General features: G+C 38.3%; 1 protein-coding gene across 3 annotated transcripts in view; it reads right to left on the bottom strand.

Annotated features, from left to right (window-relative positions):
• NR3C2 (nuclear receptor subfamily 3 group C member 2) overlaps positions 1-12,596 on the bottom strand; it is a 358,568-nt gene that overhangs the window by 182,562 nt on the left and 163,410 nt on the right. For 2 of the 3 annotated variants that reach the window (XM_012470050.2, NM_001308519.1), the window contains 1 exon segment: positions 2,018-2,157. In XM_012470050.2, the coding sequence (XP_012325473.1) occupies positions 2,018-2,157 (140 nt within the window). 3 annotated transcript variants of the gene reach the window in all.

Below are 12,596 nucleotides of genomic sequence, written 5' to 3'. Positions count from 1 at the left end.
GTTTTTGTATGTTTATTTATAACTGAGCTATAAAAACAATTCCCTATGTACTTCCACAGAAACTACTTAAAACATGAAAAAGCAAGCAAGAACTTCTGGAAAACCTTTTGCTTCAGAAGTAGAGAAGGGTCAGATTCTACAAATAACCAAAATATGGGTTCTGACATGAAGCTGGATCCATAGGTAGGGCCAGCTGGCCAGCAGGGACTCCCACTGCCTGCTCCAAAATGCCCTTCTCCACATCACTTTATTCTGACATACTACTTACTTGTTTACTAATTAAGTGAACCAGAAAGGGGGATTCTTATATTGGAAAGTACAAAGTGGCCTTAGGAAGGTGCTGGATGTAAACTTCAACTATTTATCTTCTACTGAGTCAATCATATAATTAAGGAATGGGAGAAGGAGGCAGGGGACTGACTTCAGTACTGTACAAATTTACTTTTCCTACTTTCTGAAAAATTGGCCTTCTGGTAACAGAACCCACATTTTCCTAAGGGAAATGTCCTTCCCCATTCTTGGTCTAGATGGTTCAGGTTGTGCGACTCCAGCCAGAACCAGCCAATCTGATCACTGCCTTTTCCAGCCACAGGGACTGGAGCAGAGGTGGGCATGTGAGCCAAGTTCAATCTGAGGAGATTCCGCTGGGAGCTTTTACAGGAACAGAAAACCTCTTTTTAATGGAGGTCTGGTAGCTGTTTCAGCACCATGAGAGAATGTGCATGAGAACAGAGCCAGAACAAAACCAAGAGTGAGTGGGATTGAGTTCTAATGACCTGGCTTAAGACCATGGTTTGCCTGAAGCCAAGCCTACACTAGGACTTTCCAGCATATGGGCCAATGAATTTCCTCTGGTGCTTAAGCCAGTTTGCTGAATTCTCTATCACCTGTAATCACGAGCTCATAATCCTGAGAAAGAATTACTGAGTTCCTTCTACCAATTCAATGGTAGATTTGAGGACTACCAAATAATTAATAGTGTAAATAATGTAAAAATCATGTAATACCAATTAAGGCAAAATCAATCTCAAAAGAAAGAATAACTACTTGGTTAACTTTTTCATTCCACAGTTAAAGATATGATCTTGTGGTCTCCAGCAAAACAGAGGGAAAACCTTCAAGTCACTTATGTTTAAGCCTCTGAAGCACCAAATCATCTCTAAGCAAACGTCGCTGAGAAATAAACCTTAGGGAGACGTCATGTGGAGCTCCTTAGTGAATATAATGGTCCATTACACAATGAAACTTTTACTAATAGCAAAAATCCTACACTTTAACCAGACACAGTTTTCAACATCAATGAAACCATCAATGAAGCCATCTGGTCTAAGTCTGATGGTAAATAACTCCTTGTAAGTCAGGATGGGGAGAGGTTAAAATAAATTAAAGACATTTTCTCCCTCAGAAGTACAATTTTGGGGCAGAAGCAAAAGCTAGCCTAACTATGCATAGTGAATCTCATGCAGGCATTTCATTTAATATGCTCATTTGGAAACTTTCAGGAAAAATAAAGGTAGGACTCACACAGGGGCCTGGAGCTTGAACCAGCTGGTAAATGCAATTATTCCGTATGGAACACAACTTAAATCACAGACTTGATTCTGATATTAATGTTTTAATTTGCCACAAACACATATTTATACAGAAACCCAGAAAAGGCAGAAATCACATATTCTGTGTGTGCCTAGTAAAACTGCTATTCCAGATCACACAAATTAAATTTACGATGACACAGAATTATTTTTCTGAGTCTCACTGAAAAACAAAATGTGACAACCAACCAAAAAAAAAACCTCTTTGGTGATCCTTGCTCAAAATTTCAAATTTTGCTCATTAAATATTGCTCAGTGGAAAATCTCCAGGTGGTTTTTATATAAAGAACTATTACTATTTATCACTGACAGATTACATCAAAAATCTTTTTGAAGAATTCCCAATAATGCTATAGCATTAGCTGTACAAGTAAACTACATACTAGGAAAAAATATGTAAAAGGAACACCCACATGAACATTTACCTTCCACTGCTCTTTTGAAGAAAACTTTGCAGCTGCCACAGGTGACTACCCCATAATGACATCCTGAAGCCTCATCCCCACACACCAAACATATTTTTGAAGGTCTTGAAGATCCAGTAGAAACACTTCGTAAAGTAGAGCTGGGGAAAGAAATTGAGATTTAAATAACTACGCTGTAATGGCACATGTAACATGCTGCACAGCTTAGCTCAAATTTTGTCAATAATCATGGTTCCTTACATGAATTCAGTATATAATGGTCACATACTACGTGACTTAGCAAAATAAAGGTAAAACCCAAGGGGTGGAGCAATGCTATCAAGACTATTGTATAGCAAAGCCTCTTCTCAGTACTGATAAGTGAGAAATAATCAAATGTAAACCTCTTTCCTTCTTTTCCGATTTTTGGAGAAGGTTTACCAAAAAACCACATTCTTTGCACTTTAAGTGGGCGGTGCAAAGAATCTTGAACCAAGTCATCAGGAACATATTTGCTGTCCTTTTGTTTCTGCAACAAAGAGCCATTATAATACTACTCAACACTCTTCACTCAGACTCACTTTACATATCTCATTTAATTATGCCAAAAAAATTTTAAACCTCCTCTTTCCAAAATAATCCACTAATTAAAAAAATGTATCTTGCCTCAACTGACATCAATTTTATCCCTCTAAGCTCCTGCATTTTTTCATGTTATCTTATATAGGTGGGTTCTAATTACTTCATTTTGCTTACTAATTTGAAGGGACACAGTCAATAATAAAACAAAAAGCAAAATATGGTAAATATCTCAGGTATCTTTCATGGCAAGGGCTCTCTGGAAAACAGTTTTTAGGGACAAATGTAACCCTTTAGGCAACAATCTGTTTGAATACTTTTTTAAGGGGAATCTTCTCAAGATACGTTGATATATTATATAGTACTGTGTTAGTTGATGACACTCTCTAAACAAAATGTTTTAACTTCTGATAAGGAATTGTAGTTCAGTGGCAGTTTAGATATGTATCAAGCAGGCAAACAAGTTGATTTTTCAATTTGCAGTCCACATATATTTTTTGAATATTTACCTGCAGGTCCTGTGCAAGATACCAAGGGAAAAAATACAGAAATCCAGTCTCTGCCCTTAAAGTTGGTGGGGGCATAAACTATTATGAAGATCTAGTAGCAACACTTCATAAAGTAGAACCAGGGAAAATGCTACGGTGCAGGGTAACAGGGGGCAGCACACTGAATAAAGGAATTACAAAACACTTCCCCAAATGTCACAGCTAACCTGTTTTGAAGCATGACTAGGTGACAGCCAGAGTAAGAAAGGGAGCAGAGGTGGCCAGGCACAGTGGCTCATGTCTGTAATCCCAGCACTTTGGGAGGCCAAGACGGGCAGATTACCTGAGGTCAGGAGTTTGAGACCAGCCATGACCAACATGGAGATACCCCATCTCTACTAAGAATACAAAATTAGCTGGGCATGAACCAAGTCATTAGGAACATATTTGCTGTCCTTTTGTTTTTGCATCAAAGAGCTATTCTACTACTACTCAACACTCTTCACTCAGACTCACTTTATTTTGGCATAAAATTATGCCAAAAATTTTTGGCATAATTTTAGTGCATGCCTGTAATCCCAGCTACTTGGGAAGCTGAGGTGGGAGAAATCTCTTGAACCTGGGAGGCAGAGGTTGTGGTAAGCCAAGATTGCACCACTGAACTCTAGCCTGGACAACAAGAGTGAAACTGTCTCAAAAAAAAAAAAAAAAAAAAAAAAAAAAAGAGAGAGAGCAGAGGCAACAGAATGTGCAGTGGCTCAGAGAAATGGGAGCTGGATGGACTCAGAAACCTTTGGCTAGAGTTGCTGTATGTCACCTCTATCACCTTGCTGTCAAAGCTTTTGCCTCCATGCCAAACAGCAGAAACAGAAAAATGATAATGAAAAGGCTAAAATGGTTATGTTACAGGATGATTTCTCTATTTTTCAAGTCTGCTAAAGTTTGATAATATTGTGTTAATATTTGTTTAAAGTATTTCAAACTATACTCTCACCAAAAACAGATGAAAGAACAAGCTACCCAGCCGCTTGGAGCATGACTGCCTTTCTAGAAAATGACTTCTTAAATCAAGGACTGAAATAACGTTCTCCAAAGTTGTTTCTCCCTCTGAGAAAAGTGCTCTTTATTATTTTTATTGGTATCCTTTGACTTCTTTATGGCATTCAAAACATTCCATTTCAGCACCAGTAACTTCTTCAACATATTAGCCAGTAAAACTCAATCCATACCCTGTCTGACGCGTCTTACACTTCACACGAAAATGTCACGGCTTTGTAAATATTTAGGCTATAACTTAAAATCATCATGAAAATATAATTGCTTTTTCACAACTACAAGCATACATGAGAATTTTATTCCACATTTCTGTGTGCCTTGGTCTCAGTACTATTTTATTGGGATCTTAGCTTCCGTCTCTGGAACTCTCCTACTTTTCTATCCCAACTTACTTCCTTGGTGATCTCATCTAGTCTCTTGGCTTTCAGTATCACCAATATGCTGGCGACTTCCAAGTGTTCATCTCTAGCCCACACCCCTCCCTGGAATTTCAGACCCATATATTCAACTGCCCACTCGGCATCTGCACTTGGGTGTCTAACACGCACCTCAACCTTAACATGGGCAAAACTTTGCTGACCTTTCCCTGCCTCCCAAGCTGTTCATTTCACAGATATCCTCTTCTCGTTAATGGCAATGACTAGGGGTGGAATTGTGTCCCCCCAAAATTCATATGTTGAAGTCCTAGCCCTTAGTACCTTGTAATATGACCTTATTTGGGATTAGAGTTGTCGCAGATGTAATTAGTTAAGATGAGGTCATAGTGGAATAGAGTAGACTCCTAATCCAATAGGACTGATGTTCTTACATATAGAGGAAGTTGACACACAGACACCTGCATGAGGAGAACACCATGTTTAGATTAAGGCAGAGATGAGGGGATGCTTCTGCATGCCAAGGGATGCCAACAAGTGTCAGCAAACCACCAGAAGCTAGGTGAGAGAAATGGGATTCTTCATCACTGCCCTCAGAAGGAACACATCAACTGATCTTGGATCTCCAGTCTCCAAAACTAAGACAATAAATTTCCACAGCTTAAGCCACCTGGTCTGTGGTACTTTGTTATGGCAGCCCTAGCAAACTAATACTGGAATTCTTTCCTCCCAGTTGCTTGGGCTAAAAAACACAGACTTATCTCTGATACTTCTCTTTCTCTCACACAACACCTCTCCATCCCCAGATCCATTAAATTCTATTCATATTACCCATAAAACACATTCAGATTCTGATCATTCTCCAAAGCCTCCTTCTGTACCATCTACTTTGAGCTGTCAACACCTCTTACCTGGGATTCTGCAGAAGCATCCTAGCTGATCTTCTGGTTTCTCTTTGCTCCGTTCCCCCGCTCCCTGCCAGCCCCTGCCAGAATGGCCCTTTTTTATTCATTCCTTTTCACAAAACCATCCAAAGGGTTTCCCTCACATGCTGAGTGAAAGTCAAAGTTACCCCTATGACTAAAGGGCCACAGTCTGTCCCCCAAGATTTCTTTAATCAATGTCCCTTGCCTATTCCACTTCAGCATCACCAGCCCCTTAGCTTCCCCCTCAAACACCAGATGTGCTCCCACCTCAGGACCTTAGCATTTGCTCTCCCCACTTTACCTAGATATATATATATATATAATATATTATATATATATATAATATTTATATTTTATATATAAATTATATTACACATATATTTATATATATTTATATATATACATTTTATATATAAATTTATATTATGTATATAAATATATTTTATATATACATATAATATATATAATATATTATATATATATATAGTGCACCTCATTCAGGTCTTTATTCAAATGTCACTTTCTCAGTCAGGCCTTTCCTGACCACCTTACTGAAACCACCCCTCCCCCAGGACTCCCTACCCCCTTTTCTCTGCTTCATTTTTCTTAAAGCAACATTACTATCTAATGTGGTGTCTATTTTTGTCAGTCTTTTACTGTTTGTCACATCCACACAAGAGACTAAGCTCAGAATGGCCCAGGAATGTCATCTGTGCTATGGGTGGTTGTGTCCCCAGTGCAGGGGACAGTACCTGAAACCTAGGTGACGCCCAATCAACCTTGGACCAAAGCAGGAACTGACATTTGCACAGCAGTCATCAGAAAACCCACCATGCCATCTATTCGGATGTCCTACTGTAGTGCTTAGGTAAACCAATGTGACTTGTTTCTAATTCACTTGAGAGTGAAAGACATGAAACTAAACCAAACTATGAGAAGTTGAAGAGAAGGTCTAGAACCAAAAAAATGCACTGTGAAATTCAGATTAAAACAATAAATTTGTGAGCTGGGCGCAGTGGCTCATGCCTGTAATCCCAGCACTTTGGGAGGCTGAGGCAGGCGGATCACTTGAGGTCAGGAGTTCGAGACCAGCCTGACTAACATGGTGAAACCCCATCTTAAAAAAAAAAAGAAAAAGAAAAACAAACAAACAAAAAACAATAAATTTGTGTAATTACAAATTAAAGCAAAACATAAATTCTTTTTCCCTGTGTTCATTACCAACTGTCACTGACAAAACAGTGAATCTGCCTCTGCGTGCGTTTTGGGGGTCTCTGCTTCTTTGGTTTCTCTGGCACTGTACTGAGCTCCTTTCTAATCCTAACACCACCTCTTCTATTTTTCAGGTTCTTTCTCATCTTTTTAACCACTAACTTTGGAGCTCTACCTTCGGCCATCTTTTTTCTTATTTCTGTACTCTATCCCTTAATGATCTCATCCACAACCCCAGCTTCAAACAGCTCGCTTACTGAATGACTTTCTAAATCTTTACAGTCAGCTCCAACCTCTCCCCAGTTCTCCAATTTCAAATCTGCCTTATTAGCTTCTTAAACATACCAGGCTCAAAACAATATTTACTTTCTTTTTCCAGATTTTGATGTTGTGAAAGAGGACTGGCATCTGCTAGTTACCCAGGTTCAAATGCTGTACTCTTCCCTCAACTATCCAATCTAATCAGTTACCACCACATCCTGCTCAGTCCAGCTTTGCAAACTCTCACATCACTTCTCTGCACCCCACTGCTGGTAGGTAACGCTGGTTCAGGCCCTTGTTACTCCCCAGGGGTTCTTCTATAACTCTAGCTTTCTCTTCCAGTTCATTCTACAGTAACTGCTGACAAATCTGAATATAAAGGTTCTGACTGTGTTACTTCTATGCTTAGAAATCTTCAATCATCCCTTCTGAATGCCACCATAAATAAAAACCTTAGCAGGATACTTAAAATCTTTCTCCTGGCTATCAACCTTCTCCTTCAGGGTCTACTCATAATGCCTAACCTTATGCTCAGCACATGCCAACATCCCTGTTGACGTGTTCTAGTCAACCACCATTTACACGACCTAGCATTGCCTCTCCCTCACTCCCGCTGGAAACCCTGTCCATCTTTAAAGGGCCCTGATGTTATCCCAGCATGAAGTACCACTCTCCCTTCTCCTAACTCCATCTTCTTCAGCAGTTACCACTTTTGCCCTTGTATTAAGGACCTGTGCACTTATCCTAATACCTTAAGGGCAAAAATTTTACTGTCTGCATCTCTGTGTTCCCAATGCCATTAGCCCAGTGTTGGTACTATTTATTGAGTGAATGAAATCACACTCCTAATCTCATTACAGTAGAACATAAATTTACAAAAGGCAGTTTTACAGAAGGTAAATTAATGAGGCCAAGGTTATCAGTTCAATTCTCATATGGTTCATTTAGCTTTGCACAGAGGAAAAAAAGAATCCAGGGACAGACTATTGTCAAAAGTGCAGCCAGCTGTCTTGCAAACATATGCGTCATTAACACAAGAGACAGGCTGCAAAATAGATGGGTTTGGAAAACTCTGGTCTCTATTGACACACTATAATGTGGTTATCTTTGAAGCTAAAAGATGGCGCACGGTTGGAAAGTTGTACGCATCCAGTTTTAAGAAACACATTTAGATTATACGTATCACAAACAGAGAGAGAGAGGGGGCAGATCTTGAACTCATCTTCTTGTTAGACACTGAATGTCTTTAAAATACAAAGCATGTCTAGTGATCTGTATGTCAAAATTCAACTTTAGAGTATAATAAATTTATTAAACATCTATACATAGGATATAAAGCCCAAACTGAGGGCCAAACATGCAGGGGTCAAAGACAGGAATGGAGGCTCAGTAAGGAGGCCTGGGATCTAGTTCTAGCTCAGCCATTCACTGGTGAAATCTTAGCAAAATCACCTCTCCTCTCTGAGCCATAATTCTCACCAAAAAGAGGTTCAATAGATGATAGCTTAGATCCTTTTCAAGATATCCTTTTAAGATAGAGAGAAGTATAAAAATAATGGAATACCCTGTCACGATCAAGTTTAATCCAAATTGAGCTGCAAACTTAAATGAAAAACAATGTATTCTGAAACCCAGTAAACATTGTTCGATCTGGATCAAACATAAAAAATGTAAAATATTATTCTTTCTAAATCAGCTAAATACATGATACTTAAAATCTTTTTTACATCAATATAATATCTGTGCTGATTTTAGTTAACATGTCTGAATAAATGTAAGTCTTAGATAGTATTCTACATCCCTCCAAACCATTTTAATATTGAAGAGTTAGAAAAAACTACCCAAACTCATCATTTTGGGGCTTGATAATCAAAGAAACATTGTTCACAGAAAGAAGTTTATTATCAGCAAAGGTAGTTCAAAGGATTTTATGCAAATGTGAAAATAATATAAAGGCAGAAATGAGTGAATATTATATTTCCATTTGTAAAGACAGCATTTCTCTTAAGGAAACACAGGCAAGCTGCAACTATTTTCAATACTAAATAGACTCCTTCTAATGACTCACTAAAGAGACAGAAAAGATTAATCGAAGGTTTATACTGGTTTTAGTGATGGTTAGGAGGAAATACACTAGCCAATCATCAAAATCACTTAGTGTGCTATGTTTTTCCCCAAAAGAATAGATGCTTAGGGAGAAGTAACAAGAAGCTAGGTAAGAAAAAAAATGATTTTTTACAAATCAAAAAACGCCTGGAGAAATTGGCTCATTGAGAATCTCTAAGGCACCATGTTGGTCTAGGAATTATCACAGGTAAAGCTATCTTTCCTGATAGAACAGTAGTGACTGATCCACTTTCAGTGATTAGAAATTCTTCTTAGACTATTTTTATAGTCTTATTTCTTAAACTCACTCAATATGAATTAAACAAACCTATCTTTTATACTATCACTTAATCAGATAAAAGCCTCTACCACCACTACCACCAGCTGGAGTGTTTTTTGTTTTTCTGTGTAATCAATTCAAATATGTATTCACCTATCTTAGGCACACTGAGAATTTGGAGGACCATATAAACAGCAGATCAGTAAACATCCTCACATACTAATCTGCACATGGTGGTGTGTTTAAATTATTCATTAATTAGGCCACGTATTGAAAGCCTACTGTGGGCCCCATGGTTCTAGACACTCAGAAAAACAAGAAGGAGAAAGTCCCTATCCTCATGGAACTTCTATAGCAGTGAGGAACAGAGAAACAATACAGAAGTAAACAATTTCACAGAGAGATAAGTACTACAAAGAAAGTGAGAGACACTGAGATTGGACAGGGAGGATGGGGAGACAGGATTCATTAGATAAGGTAGCTTCGGAAGGCCTCTTTCTTTGGTGAGACTGAAATGACAGAGTAGCCAGCCACGTGAAGATGCCAAACAAAAGTAAGGACAAGTGCAAAGTCTCTGAGACAGGAATGAATGCAACATATTCGAGAGAGAAAAATAAGGCCAATGGGGCCAAAATGTAGTCAACAAGGAGGAAGGAAAGATGGAAGGGCACAGGATGTGAGATCCACAAAGAAGGTGGGGCTGGATCCCATGGCTTTGGAAGGCTAAAGAGGCAGACTATTATCCTGCATGCCATTACAGTGCTGTGAATTCTGGAATGTTTTAAGGAGTCAGGTCACAGGATCTGATTAACATTTTTAAATCTTACTGTGGCTGTTGGATTTGGAGAATGGACTCAGAAGAGGGTGACCTTGGAAGTGGGCAGACCAGCCAAAGAAGCTTCTTCAATTGTCCAGGCAGGAGATAATAATGGCTTGAAGCAGGGTGAAAGGAGTAAAGACAGTGAGAAGTGGCTAGTTCAGAGAAATGTTTTAAAAGTAGACAGTACCAACAGGACTTGCAGAAATACTAGACGGTGACACTATTAACTGATATCTAAGATGGGACAAAGAGCAGTTTGGAGAGTTACAGGGAATTTCTTTTGGACCTGATAGTTACAGAACAGTATATATAGGATGACATGTTCCTATTTTTGTAGATAATAGAATTATAGTCTACCCACAGGAAAACCTGGGAGCCATATATGTCAGGTTTATTAATTGTGTGCCACAATTTCCTTATCTGTTAGGTAACGATAGCAAAGACCCTACTATATTGCATTGTTGTAGAGTAAATTACTCAGTATATTCAAGAACACTTAGAACAGTGTCTGACAAATCATTTTAATTCCGACTATGATTAATTAGTATTACCAGTTGATCTATAATTCTTTTTTTATTTTTAATTTTTTAAAAAAGAGACAAAGTCTTGCTATGTTGCCCAGGCTGAATTCAAACTCCTGGGCTCATGGGATCCTCCCACCTCAGCCTCCTGAGGAGCTGGGACTATAGGCATGTGCTCCCACACCCAGCTGAATCTATAGTTCTTAATGGTGACTGCCATAATAGTGAACCTGTAGGTAATTCTACCATTCTGTATTATATTTTTCTGTATGGCTTTTAACTTGTAAAAGCATGTAAAACATTGGTAAGCAGAAGAGAGGGTTTAAAAATATATAATTTAAAATAATACCACAATAGCCATATTGTTTACTGTAAACAGTAAACAGAGCTTTGTGTGCATATGGATTTTAATATTTCTTGTAAGAATTCTGGCTCCCCTGGTGTCTGAGTGTATAGGTTGGGAACAACCACATTATATCATTAGGATAAATTATTATTGAGATTCAAATAAATACTCTTTTATATACAGAACACTAAATATAAGAAACAGAAGGATTTGGACACCATCAATATTTAAAAAAATACATTTAACAAACATAAATCAACCTTTAACAATTGTTTTACTGAAATCTTTATTTTCACCCATACTTAAAATGTGCTTTAAAAACCTCTTTGCTTACTGTTTCCTTTTGTTTTGAAAAGCTTATATTTTGAGTCATAATATTTAACCTGAAGTAGCTCATTCTAATTTTCTTATTATTTAGGGGGAATATTTGGGAGCTGTTTTGTGTAATATTTTCTTTTATGATATTATCTTTGCTGACAAATGAATCATTAATGTTTTGGAAGATACTTCCTAACTAAATAAGGTTCATCCTCTCAAGCCATGATTCATAATGCACTACAGATAGGAATTAAACAACTGATGCACACCTTATAATCTGAGCTGTGTGAATAAAGTTACAGCTAAACTGAGAAAACTCAAGGACATAAATACCTTGGAAAAATAAAATTTAAAGCACAGTGATGGCAATTGGTTTTCCACAATTTACTATTTTGTTTGGGGTATTGGAGCAAGGTAAAAATGGAGCTGGGTCAAGAAAAAATTATGCCAAGTCCAGATGATGCCAAAACACACTGAGATCCAAAACTCAAGGAGCTGTACCTTAGAGAAAAGCAGGGAAAAAGGCCCAAATCACGGAGGGTCTCTAACATGAGATTAAGTGTTTATGATTCTTGAAATACCTGATAAGCAACCACGATGTGGCATGGAAAATAAAGAAATAGCTTAAAAAATCTACCATGTTAAAGGATACAATTAAGTGACTGATTACAACTTTTACTATGCACAATAGAGACAATGAAAGAATAAAGGCCTAATGGAAAAACCAGGGACCATTGGACAGGGCAAGCTTGAAAAACATGTTCAACAAGAGAAAGGTTGGAATGTAGCTTAAAAGCTAGGTTGCTGGGTGCAGTGGCTCACGCCTGTAATCCCAGCACTTTGGGAAACCAGCCTGGCCAACATGGTGAAACCCTGTCTCTACTAAAAATACAAAAATTAGCCAGGTGTGGTGACACACACCTGTAATCCCAGCTACTCAGGAGACTGAGACAGCAGAACTGCTTGATCCCAGGAGGCGGAGGTTGCAGTGAGCCAAGATCACGCCACTGCACTCCAGCCTGGGCTACAGAGCAAGACTCCGTCTCAAAAAAAAAAAATGAGTTATCCTCAGAGAGTAAGGACTTCATGTTCTTTTTGTGGAACAATGACTGAATGAGCTTACCCAAAAGCTGGAGTAAGGAGTAAAGAAGATCCTAGATAGAAATCTACAAAAAGCAACATTTCTGGTTAGGCAGGGAAAGAAGAGATTGCTAACAAACCTGAGGAAGAAAAGTTCAAGTGGGGAAGTAAGATAAGGAAGAATCTGGGAATCAAAGGGAGGAAAAGCATCCGTGGTGGACTGCATAGAGTGT

The sequence above is a fragment of the Aotus nancymaae genome, unplaced genomic scaffold (assembly GCF_030222135.1).
Source record: "Aotus nancymaae isolate 86718 unplaced genomic scaffold, 86718_ANA_hifiasm-v0.15.2.pri h1tg000033l, whole genome shotgun sequence".
NCBI lineage: Eukaryota > Metazoa > Chordata > Mammalia > Primates > Aotidae > Aotus > Aotus nancymaae.
This window is presented reverse-complemented; position numbering and strand designations above follow the sequence as displayed.